At 40.4% G+C, this 18477-nt stretch overlaps 1 protein-coding gene across 1 annotated transcript in view; it reads right to left on the bottom strand.

The window, feature by feature from the left end:
- Nucleotides 1–18477, bottom strand: part of SNTG1 (syntrophin gamma 1) — a 734999-nt gene that overhangs the window by 90943 nt on the left and 625579 nt on the right. The window contains exon 14 of the mRNA XM_030214286.1: nt 10380–10451. Coding sequence (XP_030070146.1) covers nt 10380–10451 — 72 coding nt within the window. The remainder of the gene's footprint in view (nt 1–10379; nt 10452–18477) is intronic.

Here is an 18477-nt window from a genome sequence, read left to right as displayed (position 1 = left end):
AGGTAAGAATTTTAAAATTCTGGCCGGCACGCAGGAAGGCGAGGGGCAGACAGAGGACAGGTAGTGCTTGCACTCGGAGGGGAGAGAGAAAGAGGGAGGGAGACGCGGGGGTCTGGAACTCTGAGGAGAGGGGGGGGCATGGAATTCAGAGGGGAGGAGAGGGAGGGAGGGGGGCGAGCTGTCCTGGAACTCGAAGGGGAGGGAGGTAGGGGCATGGAACTCGGAGGAGAGGGAGGTAGGGGGCATGGAACTCAGAGGGAGGACGGGGGGGGGAGAGATAGGGACGATTGTCCTGCGATTCTCTGCTCACCTCCAACGTTCTGTGGCTGGCTAGTGCTGGCTTCCCTTTCACTGATCCACCCTCTGACATCAACGCGAGGGCGCACCAATGGGAAGTGTGTTACGAACCCAGGCATCCAGACGTAGATCGTTGGAGGTGCAAATTATTATATAGGATCTGACAACACGGTAGAGCCCAGTAACCCTCCCCACTTTAACAGAATCTTCCCCCTTCCTCTTCCTTTCAAATTGCCAAGGGGCTCCTCCGTCCACACTGAAGTATCTCTCTGACAGGGACCCTCATTGAGCAACAAATTCTTCCCCCCTCCTCCAGTCTCTGTGATTTCAAATGTTCAATTTGACCCTTTGCCAAAGGTTTGGGGGCACAAGTTCAAGAGGAATCCATTTACCAATTCACATTGCTAGTTCAGTTCAAGCATATCTGACTACTGATTAGATATTTTCATGAATTAGAGACATTAGGTCAATTGCCTTATAATGTTTTTAAAATAAGAAGAAGCAAATATTATAAAAGAATCCTTGCTCTAATCTAATTTGAATAAGCTATATTGTAAATATACTATAACACATTAGCATTGATGTTTCTCCCTAACATGTAAAATTATTTCAATGACTACAGAATCCTAAATTCTTCATTACAATAAATAAAACCAGGGAGCTTGGCATTTGTGAAGCATTTAAGTGAATTTGCATAAATCATACAAAGCTTAACTTATAATATTTCAAAAATGAAAGATTTGCAGAAATATAGTTTCCCTGCTAATACCATATTTTTAAGAGCTCATGAACTGAACGTGATCTCTTGCACAGCAATAAAGTCCTTGCTCCATGAAAGATTGTATGAGTGAGATTTATGATACACACTATTAAATTCTTACAACAAAGAGAAAGGACAACTGCAGGGATGTTTTGGAAAGTGTTCAAAAATGATATACTAAATAAATGATAACAATTGAAAAAAAACCCCTCTTATACAAGATTCTAAAACAATATTAAAAGGGTACCTAAACCTTGAGAACTAAGAGTCACCCATTGGGAAGTTTATATTATAAAAGGGTAACTGTTTCTGAATGAAAGAGGTAGCACTGGAATTCTTTCCATAGCAGAGGAATAACACTTTTACAAAGGTGCGCTAGCGTGTTTAGCACACGCTATCTATGTAGATGCCCACAGGAATATTATGAGTGCCTACATGGTTAGCACACACTAAAAACGCTAGTGCACCTTTGTAAAGGACTCCCATAGGCTAAGATTGCATCTGAAGCAGATGTGTGTGAATGAGCTCTGAGTCTTTTTGAGCTTTACCTAGTTTTCATGTATTTTCATGGGGAAACAAAAGATGAAGTCCAAGGGGGCTCTCTCCTTGAACCCCGGAGCTAGCCTTTCCTCAAAACAGGTGACCCTTGAAAGTTTTGGGGGTTTACTGCTAGAATAGGGAGCAGCTGCTTCAGCCGGGTCTGGGGAAAGATCGTTGGACTGCAGCATGGAGGGTGTTTCGTTGAGCCCTCCTCTTTGTATACAATCAGAAGTAGTCTTACAGCAGCAGGAATTCCAGAGTGTAGAATGCCCGAAGTGGTGTCACTTTTTCCTGCATTTAGAGGGGGACCTATTTCTGCATCTTCTCCACTTGTTTCTACATCTCTAGGAGGACGACGTGGAGTAGAGTCATCTCCTAGTGAGCGAGCTGCTTCTTTGGGCGTCAGAGATATGAAAAAAAAAATAGCTGTTGTGACTATAGAGTCCATGTGGGATGCTATTCAAGGTTTCAATTCTTCCCTTTAGTCTTTTTCAAACTCTTTTATAGGTAAAGTGTCATTATTGAAAGCAACTTTTAAGACTGTCAGTAGATCTTGGTCATCAGTCTACTAAGGTGGGTGCTTTGGAAGGGGAAGTCAAGAAGTTGCAGAACTTTTCAATAGTGACCGTGGGAGACAGGGATACTTTGGCTCATAAGCTAGAGTATCTGGACAATCAGTGTAGGAGGAACAACTTGAAAAATTTTAATTTTCCTAAGTCGTCATTAATTCTGACATTGGATTTGCTGAAAAAGTATTCCTAGAGATTTTGGAACTTCCAGCTGAGGGCTGTCCATCTATAGTTAGAGCCCAATATCTAACAGGAGTCTGAAGAAGTTTCACCGGGAGATCTCAATCTCAATTGAATCTCGCTGAATTTTTGGAAAGTTCCTTGGAGGTTATTACTGAACGCACCACACTATTAATGACTTTTACTCTGGAACCAGACAGAAATAGTAGTTTCATTTATATTTTCAGCATATGAAAGCAACAGTGACGTTCCTAGGGTGGCTGACACCCGGGGTGGATCGCCAATGCGACCCCCCACCCCCGGCGAAAGGACACCCCCTCCCCCCTGGCAAAAGGACACCCCCAGTGCATTTTTACCTGCTGGGGGGAGGGTGCCGCGCGCCTGTCGGCTTTGCTCGTTCCATGCTCCCTCTGCCCCGGAACAGGAAGTAACCCCCCAGCGGCGTGCACCCAGGGTGGACCACCCCCATTGCCCCCCCCCCTTGGTACGCCACTGGAAAGCAACATTTTTGGGTTCAAAAGTTTACAAATTTCCTGATTTGGCTAAGCCTCCCCAGCCGGGCGAGTGGCGCCGTAAGTGTCCCCTTCCCTCCCTTTCCGTTAATTACTATCTGCCCCGCGCCATTTTTAATTTACCTCCGCTCCGTCCCCAGCGTTGGCCGCATCATTTCAAAGCCCGTCCTGCTGCCCGTCTCTATTCTCCCCTCGCTCCATTCACGACGTGATTCGTTCTGCAGACAGAGTCCCTCCCTCGAGGAAATGATGTCAGAAGGCGGGACTCTGTCTGCGGCACGAATCACGTCACGAAGGGAGCGAAGGGAGAATAGAGATAGGTAGCAGGGCAGGTTTTTAAATGATGCGGCCGAGTCGATGCTGGGGACGGAGCGGAGGTAAATTAAAGATGGCGCGGGGCAGATAGTAAGCAAGGGGAGGGAAAGGGGAGACCCAGGGCGCCGCTGGCCCAGATGGATGGAGGCAGGGGAGAGGAGAATCGGGCTGGGTATGGATGGAGGGGGGCAGGGGACAGAAGGGAATTGCTGGATGTGCATGGAGGGCAGGGGAGAGGAGGGTTGCTGGAATGGGTGGGTGGATAGAGGGGATGGCAGGGGACAGAGGAGAGTTGCTGGAATGGGTGGCTAGAGGGGATGGCAGGGGACAGAGGAGGGTTGCTGGAATGGGTGGATAGAGGGGATGGCAGGGGACAGAGGAGGGTTGCTGGACATGGGTGGGTGGCTAGAGGGGAGAGCAGGGTTGCTGGACATGGGTGGATGGAGGGCAGGGGAGAGAACAGGGTTGCTGGTCATGGATGGAGGGGATAGCAGGGGACAGAGGAGGGTTGCTGGACATGGGTGGAGAGGAGGTCAGGTGAGAGAAGATTTGCTGGACATGGGTGGGTGGCTAGAGGGGAGAGGAGGGTTGCTGGACATGGGTGGATGGAGGGGAGGCAGGGGAGAGAGAGGAGGGTTGCTGGACATGGGTGGCTAGAGGGGAGAAGAGGGTTGGTGGACTTGGATGGATGGAGGACAGAGGAGAGAGTAGGGTTGCTGGACATGGATGGAGGGAAGGGAAGACAGGAAGGAGATGCACATGAATGAAGGGGAGAAATTCTGGACATGCATGGAGAGGAGGGAAGACAGAGGAAGGAGATGCACATGGATGGAGGGGAAGGGAGAGAGAAAAAATGCTGGGCATGGATGGAGGGGAGGGAAGAGATAGGAAGGAGATAAGATGAGGGAAAAGGGAGAAAACCTGCACATCGATGGAGAAAATAGGCAGAAGCTGGATCCACTGGACAGTCAAGTCTGCAGAAGACCCAGCTTTTACTTACGGATGTAAGGCAAGAAATGAAGAAGAAAGGCGGAAAGTAAAGAAATAAATGGAAAGGAAGCCCTGGAAACGGAGTTAAGAGGACAGATAGCAGCAGAATCGGATACTTGGCCAGCATAATCAGAAAAACAGTCACCAGACAACAAAGGTAGAAAAGATCATTTTATTTTCATTATAGTGTTTGGAATGTGTCCACTTTGAGAATCAGGTGCTCAACATTAAAAGTTTATATTTTTTACTTATTTATGGCATTTTATCCCGCATTAAACATGAATTAGGTTGTTTTGTGGCTCTACATGAGAATTGTGATATTATGATCCCTTGTTTCATATTGTTGACGGTCTGCATTTTCCGTATGGGTGGTATATTGGTGTATTAGGTTCTGCCCAGTGTAATATTTATGGTACAGTAAGGTTCTGAGTGTGTTTTTGCACAAAGTTGTGCATAGTGTTTTGCAGTTGAGCGATTGTGGTTAGTATATGCTTTGAGCAACCGCTTTATTCTTTGACATATGATACATAGCTAATATCTAAATTTAATAAAAGATATTAATTGTGACTTTTATTTTTTTTTTTCTGTGTGTTATCAGACAATTATGGATTTAAGCTCCACCCATGGCCCCACCCCTAACCCCGCCCCCTTTAGCCTCCCCAAACAGTTGGGCCACCGACCGCCTATGGACACAGTATTATTTATTTATTTTATTTTTTTGTTACATTTGTATCCCACATTTTCCCACCTATTTACAGGCTCAATGTGGCTTACATAATACCGTAAAGGCGATCGCCAATTCCGGTATGAACAAATACAAAGTGATGTTGTGAAAGAGTAAAGTTCATGTGTAACATTCAGATCATTTATGCAGTTTTTCTCCAGTTTGAACAGTTTTCAGCTCTTAGATCCTTTCCTTTTGTTTCTTTACAACATCTCCCTGAGGTATATATCTGTGTTTGAAGAGAGTCAAGACGTTCGAAAATCCTATCAAACCTAGGGGCTCTTTTATTAATCCACAGTAGCATTTTTAGCTCATGGTAGAAATCAGCTGGCAGTAAATGCCGAGATGCCCATTATATTACTATGGGCATCTTGGCATTTAACACCAGCTGATTTCTATCTTGAGCTAAAAAGCTACTGAGGCTTAGTAAAAGATCCCCTTAGCATAGTGCATTCCGAAGACCCTATTGCAGCTAGCACCTCTCTCAAACCTGTGGCTCCATTCACAGCAACATGCCTCAGGTGTGAAAGATAATCAAACTCATTCTCACCCCGCAGAACTTCCAGGTCACTTCTATTGGGGGCTGCTGCTTCTTCCAGAGAAATCAACTGGAGAGAGAGAATACACCAACTGCTATTCCATCAAGTGGGTCCGCTGTGGGTACACTTCTGGCTTCAGCAGTACATAAGTACATAAGTAGTGCCATACTGGGAAAGACCAAAGGTCCATCTAGCCCAGCATCCTGTCACCGACAGTGGCCAATCCAGGTCAAGGGCACCTGGCACGCTCCCCAAACGTAACAACATTCCAGACAAGTTATACCTAAAAATGCGGAATTTTTCCAAGTCCATTTAATAGCGGTCTATGGACTTGTCCTTTAGGAATCTATCTAACCCCTTTTTAAACTCCGTCAAGCTAACCGCCCGTACCACGTTCTCCGGCAACGAATTCCAGAGTCTAATTACACGTTGGGTGAAGAAAAATTTTCTCCGATTCGTTTTAAATTTACCACACTGTAGCTTCAACTCATGCCCTCTAGTCCTAGTATTTTTGGATAGCGTGAACAGTCGCTTCACATCCACCCGATCCATTCCACTCATTATTTTATACACTTCTATCATATCTCCCCTCAGCCGTCTCTTCTCCAAGCTGAAAAGCCCTAGCCTTCTCAGCCTCTCTTCATAGGAAAGTCGTCCCATCCCCACTATCATTTTCGTCGCCCTTCGCTGTACCTTTTCCAATTCTACTATATGTGTTCCCCTGTGGCTCTTACAACAGGGTATGGGAGGAGTCTTCGAAGAGCCCTGACTCAGCGTGGTGTCAAGCGCTGTAGGAAAGGGCCCTCCACCACCCAGCTCCTAATCACAGCTCAAAGTTGTAACTGGTGTTACAAAGCCCGTGAGCATCTGTTGTACCGGGTTCAGCAAAGGTGAGTCTGCAAATAGAAATATTCACACCTTGCCCCTGCGCTGATCCCGCAGTGAGCCATTCCAAAATACAGATGCTGAGGAGTGATGTTAACAAGCCTCTGCTCTGTCAGCCATCTTGCCCCCTTAGCCTGCATATTTATGGACAGTTTGTGAAGGAAATATAGTAATGCATCTCAACAACAGAATGCCTGTCTTTAACTAAATGATACATTTACTTATTTATTAACATTTGATATACCATCAGTCGTAATAATACGTTTACAATTAATAAAATACAAAATTACCACAAAAGAAGAGAAATTCACCTATTCAGAGAAAGTACATGAGAATAACCAAGTTTTGAGAAGTGTTTTGAATCATGTATAAGATGGTTCTGACCTAATATCAAATGGTAGTCTATTCCAAAGATTTCGGGCTACATAACCGAAAGCTGTTTCACAGATGACATCAAGGCTGATCTGTGTTGGGGAAGGTAGATGGAGTTATAGATTTTGAGAAGAATATAAAGCATGAGATGGAACATATGGAATCTGAGAGTTTAATAGACAGGCAGGTACTGATGGGGTTAATCCTTTATGTACTAATACTAATCATTTCTATTGTATTCATGCTGATACAGGGAGCCAATGTTCTCTTTTGAGTAAGAATGTTACATGGTCAAATTTATTGCTCCATATAATAGTTTAATAGCTGTAGATTGCACCAGTTGTAGTGACTTAAGCAAAGAAATTGGAAGATCAGAATATGTAATCAGGAAAAAATGAGTGAATGCAAACAAGATGAAGATAAATAATATTTAACCTATGTGATTCACTCTAATGCATGAAAGGAAGAACGTAGAACTTTATCAATTTGCGGCTTGAATGCATGCAAATATATCTAATGCATATTCATTGGGGAAATCCTGAAAACTCAACTGGGTTGTGGCCCTCAAAGACTGAGGTTGCCCACCCCTGATCTAGATAGTACCATTGAATACTTCTTCTGATCACTGTGGCACAAACTTCTTCATTATATAACAGGTCACCTAAAGTTAGGCGCCATTTCCCTAATTCTATAAAAGTTATTAAAAATTGTGTGTGTAAATTTAGACATGTGCCCAATTTGCATGTGCAATTTATTTGAATAACAAGGTAATTAGCATAAATATTTGGCTTTTTAACAAGCAATTAGTGCACTAATTAGATTTAATTGAGATAAACGTGCCAATAAGGTTTACAAAGATAATGCCACGGTGGATGTGAATGAGGATGTGAATGAGGAAAAGAATTTGATTGTCCCTTAAATTTGTGAGAAGAAGAAGAAAGTTTTACAGCCTTTACTTATTGGGTAACAAGAGTAAGATCAACAGAGACCCTACTTGATGGAATTTCTAGGATATAACTCATTGGGAAGAGTAAATCAGGAATTTCCAGTAATAATACTATGATGAGAAAATCCATAGTTGGCAAACATCGGTGATCTTCAGGATTTAACAGAGCAGATTGTAGTTGACTAGACAAGCAACTAGAAAAAAGACTTCAGTATCACTATCAGGAGTCTAAGGAATTATGAGCTTTCCCAATAAATTGGGTGATAGGAAATGTATTCAGTGAATACTTAAAAAAAAAACATCTGTAAATAAAATGTAGGTATTTGTAAACATTTTCTTCTAGTCACTGGCTGAAGCTGAAAGATCAGTCTTGGGAACAATCAACATGGTGTGGTGTGTTTTATTTGAAGCGAATCAGAAGATGCATTTCACAAGTGCTCAGCAGAATAACCTTGAAGAACAAGCTTCCTTCTATAAATAATAACCCCTTGGTCCCTTTCAAGACCTATAGAAAGCCGTGACTATATTAATGTTTAGCAATTTTTAAATAATTTACGTGCTAATTTTCTAATATGTTTTGGATGGGGGAGGGGATCCAGCTTTTACTTAATGTTATAGTGCTACATAGTGCTCTAAACATTTTTGGAAAATGAAATAGCAGCATATGTGCATTTTAAATAAACTAATAAATTGGTCATTTGAAAATTTACTAGGGCTGTGTACCTAAACTAAATGTTATTTTCACTAGGCACCTGAATATAGGGCAAGTCAAAGTAAATATGGGGCCCATTTACTAAAGTGTGCTGGATTTTGCAGTTTCCTTGGTTTAATGCAGAAAAGTAGCATGCGGTAGCTGCAAATCTAGGGCTCTGTTTACTAAGCCACGGTGTAGGCGTGCAAACCTTTTAGCTTGTGCTAAAAATCAGCACACGCTAATGCTAAAGACACACCTAGGAATAAAATGGGTCTCTCTAACATTAGCGAACGCTAATTTTTAGCATGCACTAAAAAGTTAGCGCCTACAGCACGGCTTAGTAAACAGGGCCCCTAATGCGGCAACTATAGGGGATGTGCCCAGTATCTTCCTTTGCAGGTCCCACATTAACACTTCCATTAGCATATGCTACTTAGGTTACAGTTACTGCAGAAGCACTTAGGCGGGATTATATATATGGCACCTAAAAAACTGACGCAGAAATCAGTGACGAGTAAGCGTATTCTATAATTGATGCCTAGATTTAGGTGCCGATTACAGAATACGCTTAGTTGATATGTCAGTGCCTAAATCTGCATGCATCCATTTATACCGATGAAAACATGGTATAAATCCCAGCATATAGATTTATACTAACACTAGTCAATGATGGGCTAACAAATCTTTAAAATAACTGCACCATATATAATTAATATAAAAAACTAAACCAGTTATATTTCATGCTCATTTATTTCTTAATACAAAAAAAATTTGGTTCATGCTTATTTTAAATGAAATTTTTGCAGTTTTGGCCATTTTTTTGTTATCGGTTTTATCTATTGTTTCTTTGTGTGCACAGTATGGGCTAGATTCTATATGGTGCCACAAAACTGGTACCATAAAAGTGCCATAAAAAGTGCTAATCTATAAGCCATGCTTAAAGTTAGGTGCATTTTATAGAATAGCACTTACGCCCAGGAATCACGCCTAACGTTAGGCATGGCTATTTGCACCAAATGAAACGTGGTGCAAATCTATGTGCCTACATAGGTACATATCAACATCATTCTATCAGAATGTGCGTTAATTTTAGGAATGCCTCTGTTATGTCCATGACCCTCCCATTTCTGTCCCCCTTTTTCAGATCGCATGTAAATTTTAAGCATGGATCCTGTGCCTAAATTTACACGTGTAAATGCCAATTAAATGTCATTAGTGCTAATAATTACTTGTTTAAAAGCCAATTATTTGTTCTAATTAGCTTGTTATGCAACTAGATTGCATATGAGAATTGGATGTGCACCCAAATTTACAAGCACAATTTTGGCAACTTTTATAGAACTAGGGGGTATATGTGTTCAGGAGCTTTTTTAAACCAAGAAATCATTGGTATGTGTACTAACTCATAGGTATACTTATACACAAGTGATTTGCATGAACTTACATTGTTATGTGCCCACATGAAGCAAATATGTGCTCATGAATGCACCCCCCCCATTATGCTTTTACTCCCAAATTCTATAAATGGTGCCTTAAGTTGTGCGCAATAATTTGGCCGCATGGCCCAACTGCGTGCACAACTTAATTGACTAACAAGTCAACCAATTACCAGCACTAATTGGCTTTAATTAGAATTTATATGCACAGTGTTCTAGGCGTATTCTAATGTGGTGCAAGTAAATTCTAATGTGCACAGCCGAAAAGGAGACATGGCCATCGGGGTGGAATAGGCGGGATGTGGGCATTTCAAAAAATTATGAACACTATTATGTAATACACCCGATCTGCACCTAACTTAGGTGCAGGTATTTAGGCCTGGTTTTAGGTTGCCTGAATGGGTGCACCTTAGGCATAGTTTATAGAATCATGCTAAGCATGTGGGTTTTTTAATGCTGATTTTAAAGACGCCTTTTATAGAATCTGGCCTGTAGCCTCTGTAACTACACTGTACCAAAAGAGACTATTTTTATTTTCATGAGCTAATGAACTATAACATATTTTTTTCAAGCATGAGACACAAGAAGTTTGCATATCTAGCTGCAGTTGTTCATCATACCTTGAATATTTTGCACATAATTTCGTACACTGTAAATGTTTTTTCTGCTCTGGTCCAGTCCCAGGTAGTTACCTTAAAAACAAATAAACAAAAACTATTTACCTAAATAATATTTTTAAAGCAAAGCCTCTTCTTGAACATTATAATATGATTGATATTCAGTGTCTATCTTAAATTTACTACTTAGTAGCTTTATTGCATGCACCCTAGTCCTAGTATTTTTGGAAAGAGAAAACAAGCAATTCACATCTACCCATTTCAATCCACTCAGTATTTTATAGACTTCTTTTATATCTCCCCTCAGCTGTCTCTTCTCCAAGCTAAAAAGCTCTAGCCACTATAGCCTTTCCTCACAGGGAAGGCATCTGATGAAGTTCTTATGTTGGCTTCTTACCCTCTGTCTTTCTGTTTTTCTTTTAACCCAACTACAATAATACTCCATTGAAATTTACTTTATATATTTAACAAAGTTCTGATCTTTAACAATTTTTACATTTAGGGTGTCTGAATTTAGGTCTCAACCTATAAACTGATAAAACATCCTTGGTGCAAAACAAGAGGTTTCTACTGGATAAATATAGAAAAAAATAATATTTCCTATAGTATTTTATTACTCATCCCCTTGTCTGCCTTGGATCCCGCAAAACTCCTCAGATACACAAATGCATGAATTTTATTCGAACGGAAAAGATATCCAAGGACAGTATATATGCCACAAAGTGTCAACAAATATTGAATTTTCTTACTTTCAAAGAACTCTTATTTAGTTGGAAAATAAGCAAATTAAAACAGGTTTACACAACATTTCAGTATCTGCCTACAATTGTGAGTGGCTGGGAGGGAAGACAGATGAAGGCAGCATCACATTTCTTATAATTCAACAATTTCTCTATTTGCAGTGGAGTTATGAAAACAGGACTGAGCATTCTATTGCTTATGACTGGAGATTGGTTTTAGTAGTTTTGGTATTGGCATAATTACAGCTAGCCAATATTGCACCAAATATAAACTAAAAATGTTTCAAAAACAGAGAAAAATTAAGGCAGATAAAGACCATATGGCTTATCCAGTCTATCCATCCATACCATCAACTATCCCTTCCTCTCTCTTAGAGATCCTATGTGCTTATCCCAAGTTTTCTTGAATTCAGATACTGTCTTCGTCTCCACCACTTCCACTGGGAGGCTATTGCACAAAGTAAACACCCTTTCTATGAAGAAGTATTTCCTTAATTTACTCCTGAGTCTATCCCCTTTCATCTTCATCCTATGATCCCTCATTTCAGATCTTCCTTTTAACTGAAAGAGAATTGCCTCATGTGAATTTATGTCACAGAGGTAGTTAAACATCTCTATCAGATTTCCCCTCTCCTGCTTGTCTTCCAAAGTATACATACTGAGATCTTTAAGTCTGTCCCCTTATACTTTATGATGAAGGACACTGACCATTTTAGTAGTTGCCCTCTGGAATGACTCTGTCCTGTTTATGTCTTTTTGAAGGTGCAGCAGTCCTCAGAATTGTACACAGTACTGTAAATTAGGTCTCACCAGAGATTTATACAGACGCATTATCACCTCCGTGTTTCTACTGACCATTCTTCTCCTTCTGGCTTTTGCAGTCACCTTTATAGCCTGTTTGGCCACTTTAAGGTCACCCAAGTCCTACTCCGCTTTCATGCACAGAAGTATTTCACCACCTGAACAAGGAGTGGGCATCCACAGTCCTTGAGGTCCACAATGGATATGCATGAGATTGAATTGCATATACCGCTTCCATTGTATGCAAATAAATTTTATATATATTCATTGCAGAAATCTTGAAAAGCCAACTGAGTAATGGCCTTCGAAAACCATGGTTTCCCATCCCGACCTAAACTGTATCACCCTCTTGGGTTTTTGTAGCCCAAATGCATGACTCTGCATTTTTAAAGATGAAATCTTAATTCCAAATTCTGGACCAAGCTTCAATAGGTCCCTTCATACGTTATCCCCCCCATCAGGGGTATATATCCTACTGCTGATTTTGATATCATCCACAAAAAGGCAAACTTTCCTCATGTTATCTACACTATCAGGGAGGTCTACCCCATTCAGAATTTGGTATTATTCGCAAAGAGGCAAACCTTACCAGAATCAAACCAAGAATCAATTCTCGAGTAACATCCTTTTCCTCAGAGTAATCTCCATTTACAACTATCCTTTGTCATCTTTCACTCTACCAGTTCCTAGTCCAGTCACTTTAGGGCCTATATCAAGGGATAAAGTAGCTAAAAAGTACACAAAGGTATCAACTAATCAACCAATCAGTATTGTACTACTTTTAAATTATCATTTGAATGTATTTATTGTTCTTGGCATTTGTTAAAGGGAAGTTATTTCAAACTTTTATGAAGTGAAAAATAAAATGTGCAAACTAACTGTATCTATGAATCCTTCTCTGTGACATGATGAGAGTAATATTTCCATAAATAGATAGTCCACTCATTCTAATTCCTGTTTTTAATATCAATACTTCAGTGTTTAAAATAAAGTCTTTTTAAATGTGCTGAATGAATTACGGTCTTTAGCACTTGCTGTTTGGCTCCAAAATCTTGCTTTGATCTGTATCTGAACAATCTTCTTTTCTAGAATCAGCATTTTGATGTGTTAATACTCCACATAAGGATGCACATTAATTTAAATGACAGGAGACATGCCAGTTGCATTTCCCATGTTGTTTCATATCCTTTTAAATCCAAAATGATAGGAACTCCCCCCCCAAAAAAAACATTTTGGGAGGGGGATTTGTTCTTGTATTATCAATAGTATGTTCATTGAATACCTTGTAAACCATTGTGAATGATATTCTTCAAGTAGTTGATATTTAAAAAAAACGTTTTAAATAAATAAATATTGCACGATAGTGCATATTTACTGCCAGATTCTATTTATCGTGCCTTAATTTTTGTGCGGAAATTGAAGTATATTCTATAACAATGCACGTAACTTGATTAGTTAACTAGCTAATCAGCACTGTCAATTGGATATTAACAAGCAATTATCAGCACTAATGGGCTGATAATTGCTTGTTAATTGGCATTAAGATTTATATGCAGAACTCGCTAAGCATATTCTGTAACTTGGTGCACGTAAATTCTATGTTATATAGTTGAAAGGGGCATGAACATGGACAGGACATGGGTGTTTGTAAAATCTATGCACTTTGTTATAGAATACACCCGCTCTGCACCTAATTTAGATGTCAGGATTTACCCCAAGTAAAATATGGCATAAATGGCCATGACTAAACTTGGTCGCATGGAGAGGCACTTGGGGTATTCAAAAAAACGTGTGGAAATTTAAGCCTCTTCTATAAAAATTAGGCATATTTTAGAGAATACGCCTAGGCATACTTTTTTTCTCTGCACATTTTTCAGCCTTAATATATAGCATCTAGCCCTTATTGCTCAAAAAAGCAACAATCTGGGCTTTTTTTCTGGCTGAGAGCACTGGGCTGTAAAGTCACTACTGCCCAATCACTCCTGCCCCTGTCAATGTTGGGTTCAAAATGGCATAGGCAACGTCAAGCAATAGTTTTGCACTACTAGTACTAGAAGTCAAGCTGTTGTATAAGGGCATAAGGTCCACATTCTGCAGCTTGACCTCTCACGGTAGTACCACGAGACTACCACTAGGTGTAACTGGTGCCATATTGAACTTGCAGCACAAGAAGTGACTGGGAATTGCTCCTCTCCTGTACCCACTGAACACCAAGAATTAGTAAAGGTAGGTCTGGGGGAGCCTACAGGAGGCTTGGAAGGAGAAAGGAGCCCTTCAGAAGGGGGATTTCATATTGGAGGATCCAGTGTTGGTGGACATTAGAAGGGGGTTCGCATATTGGGGAGGGGGCATTGAGGGTAGGGTCCAGAGTAATACCTGGTCCCTTTAAGGTACAGCTCAGCAGCATCAGGACACAGATTTGCTGCATGGGCAATATGATTAGCACAGCTTGCTAGGTTGTTCGGAAGCTGTGTTTTTTCAATGTAACACTTGAGTAACTAACCTGCGGTACTGAGATAATGCAGGCTAGTCACTCCCACAGGAAATCAAAGTGCAGTGAAAGCTCTACTTTTACCATATATTAATACATAACCCCCTGATTCTTATTTAAGCTAAACAACTGACAAAATATAGCACAAAAAGTTTGATCTTTACAATCTTTTTTTCCAAAGTCTTGATTATTATTATAAAACAGAACCAAAGAAAAAGAATCTGACCCCCTCCGAAGGGACACCACCTTGTTAGTGGTGGAGGGGCTTCCGTGTTTCAATGACTCAGAGGGCTATGCTGAAGGGTTACCCATATCAGACAGGCCTCTGAGGAGAAACCAGACACAGAGTGTCCCAATTAGGGAGAGTGAAAAGATGGCAACCTGAATCTCGTACACTCAACGGCCCAGCTGACCTCTGAAGTTTTGTCTTTGTTTACTTGAAATTTCTTCTCTGCAATTGCAGTTACCTTAACTGAGAGGAAGGGGACAATCGGGGGGTCAGCCGCCGATGGCCAGCGTTTTGTCCCCTGTGCAGCAAGTGTGGGACCGCTGCGTGACGAGCTGCCCACAGATGAATGGGTTGGTGAGTCCTTTGATTAATGCCGGCAAAGGAGCGTCAACGCTTTTGGACCTGGAAACAGCTTCATCGCTCCCAAATCATTTAACCACCATGTTCAAAGGAGTGGAGGAGTGAGTTAGGAGTGCATGCTGAAACGGAAGTCGTTTACAGCTGAACTCGTGTCGGCGGTGCCACTCCTAAACCCGCAGGAGCTATCAGCTTGGAGTTTTTGGCTCCCGTGGAGGTTACATTGAATATCATCTGGAAGGCACTCCAGGACCTAACAGTGGTAGTAAATAAGTTTGCTTCCGATATAATCTTATTAGTGAGCCACATGGATAATCTAATTGAATCCTTTGAGAATGAAAAATTGATACGGCAAATTAAGTTCTACAGGAATAGGAAATGGTTAAGATTTTGAAGATGATAATAGACCAGAAAAATTTGAACAAAATGAATATTATTACAGATGATTATTATCGAGATTGTTGTTTTCCCAGAGTTCCGGGTAAGACTCCTAAAGTTTTTTCCTCTGAAATGATTCCTCTTAGTATATTTAATCAAAAGGAGTGAAGCCTGTGAAACAGGGATTACCTTAATCAGTGGGAATTGGATTAGAGACTCAAGTGTTTGTATTGTTAAATAATTTCTGGTTTTAAAAGAGAAAAAATGAAATCAGTTGTATTATTTCCACTAATATTGGACAATAAGTATGTTTCCAATGAAATAAATTGACTATACACCGTTTTGGGTTTGAAGAAGTCAACCAGATGATCAATGTGGAATAATGATTCAGATAATAAATAATTGGGGATAATCAGGTTAATACCACGTTTTCTTTGTTTACTGTTGTTTAATTGATCTCCTTGTCTTGTTTCACTCTCCCTATTTTGTGGTCTAAGGAAGAGTTTATAATTACTTGATTGAAATAATTCTTGCATTATTTTGTCTGTATTTCTGGCAAGTTATTTTAGTGCTTGTAAAATTAAATTCTTACAAATAAAATAAAAAAAAAAGAAGAAAAAGAAACTGACATTAACTTCAATACAGCTGTGTCACAATTTACACACACAGCAAGAATATCTTCAAGAAACAAACTGCATCATTAGGGCCCATTTCCATGCAAACATTTTTTAAATTGAACTTTAAAGTGAATTCTGGCTACATCAAAGAGCACTATACAAAATTCCCCTTTTGTGTTTTATCAGCTAGAATTCTTTTAGCATATTGTATCTATAAAAAAAAATATATATATATATATATATATATTGGTTGTTTTATAATGCAGAATTATATTTTGTCAATTCATATATAAATCATTCAAAAGCTCAGTAAGAAGGCCTGCATTTGTTGAATATTTTACTTGGAATTTAAAGATAAAATCCTTTCTTGTTATGATGTTTCCTGTACTGACATGTTTTACACATTTCATAACAGTCTAAATATGCTTTATATAACAAATGTATACATTATACCCTGCATTCTATAACAGGTTGCCTAAATGTAAATGCCTTTTGTGCACTTAAATTTATAGAACATTGCCATCCAGGCGGCTAATTGTACATTTACACTCATATATGACAGTAGCACGCTTAAGTGTACTTCTGTAATTACATGCTAAAATGGCTTAGCATGTAATTGCTGGATGGTCACTCACAGAGGAGTAGTATGGGTGGAGCATAGACAGGGGTAACACTTATTGTACTTTTTTTTATTGAGGACTAGTATAGAGTACAAGAAACTGGAATGAATCATCAGGTCTAGTTCCTCTTGAAAGGTGAGCTGATGTTGCCTGACTGTTCTAGACAAATCGGCTTACATTCAGCCAGTGGTGGTCAGCGTTTTTTTAAAATGCTAACTGTCACTGGCTAGATTAGTCCCTGATATTGGCCAGGACCCACATAATTGTTTTAAAATAGAAACTGTGATCTTCCTCCCTGCCCCCCCCCCAACAGCCCCCTCCCTCAGCCCACACCATGAAGAAGATTCTGATCCCCATGCCCAACTACCCCGGAGTGTCACCCCCAACTCCAACTCCACCCAGAAGTCTAGGTACCCCCCAGACCTACTTTTGTTCCCTGGAGGTTCAGTGGAGTGTTGGGGGCATGAGTGAAGCAAACTCACTCCTGTCCCTTGTGGCTGGCTTTCCAAAATGGATCAAAACCAAAAAAAATCTCTGTCTATATGGATTGGGAAAGAGGACCCTATTTCAATAAATTTTAAACTTTGAATAAATGAGCCTCAGCTGCTTGGGACTGGACATAAGCATTAAACCTGCATAAATGTTTTACAACCTCAATTGGGCTTCTCTCATCAGCATAATCAAGCGAAGTGCAAAAACAACAGTGAGAAACAACTGTCGAACATTCTTAATAGGAGAGAAACACTCACTGTTGAAAGAAGCGACGTCACTGATTTAAATTGAAAATGTTGCAAAGATGGCTGCCATGACCTCTTGCAGCAGTCTCATGGTATTATGCAAGTATCACGAGCTGCTGTGAGAGCCAGACACAAGGAGCAGAAGCAGCAGGGCTTAGCTAACCCGCATAACTGTCAGCTCCTCGCCAATGCTGCCCCCTGTACCGCCCCTGACCTGCCCATTTTTTTAAAGGTGGTCAGAACCAATATTCGGTAGCACTGGCCAGTTTAGTGCTGCTGAATATCAAGGGTTAGGTGGTCCCAGGCAATTTAATCGGGTAGAAGCCTCTTTCCTGCTTAATTTGCTTTGAATATCAGGTCCAAAGAGTTTTCTGGGATGTATCAATCAGTCCTAATGCTTTGTGTAAGCTTAATAATTTAAGGTACACTGACAGTTTGACAAGGAGCGCTATACATGGAAATCAAGGGAGAAGATTATTCAGAGAGTGCATCAGGAAGCATCAGGGAGCAGAGTGATGCATCACAGATTCCTAGTCAGATCAATTTTCTTTGCTGTGGATTATGATGCATGATTATTTTTTTTTATTAATCAAGTGTTGTGAGCTATGAACTTTAAACAACATTGGGGCAATTGTATAACTGGAAATTCTACCTTGCTACCTTCTTTCCTTTCTAGAATATTAATATAACAAGAAAAATACACACCTGTGTTAGGCTTGAGCTCTTACACCAGTCATAGTGCTGGTAAGTGCATGCCTAAATGCCAGAGATATGCTAGTAAATTATAGTATTCTATAAATTACACACTTATATGTGTAACTGTTAGCACATTCTTTACAGAATTGCCCTGCATAAGTCAATCGGAATTTCAGGATAACAGAAATATGCAAATGTATCACTCATGAATGAAAGTTAAAACAAGCACAATGGACAGTTACAGTTTGAAAAGCAGGTTATCTAAAATCCTATAAATATATCTTTAAGAAATACTTACTGGAGGAGCGAGGAACTTGTAAAGAGATGACCCTTGCAATGCCAGAAACTTTGGTGTGTACATGCGGTCCTGTAAAGGATCTTGCTCTCGCTCTTCTACCCATCCCATGTAGACTAGCTGACAAAGAAAAGAATAAT

The sequence above is a fragment of the Microcaecilia unicolor genome, chromosome 1 (assembly GCF_901765095.1).
Source record: "Microcaecilia unicolor chromosome 1, aMicUni1.1, whole genome shotgun sequence".
NCBI classification, from domain to species: Eukaryota; Metazoa; Chordata; class Amphibia; order Gymnophiona; family Siphonopidae; genus Microcaecilia; species Microcaecilia unicolor.
This window is presented reverse-complemented; position numbering and strand designations above follow the sequence as displayed.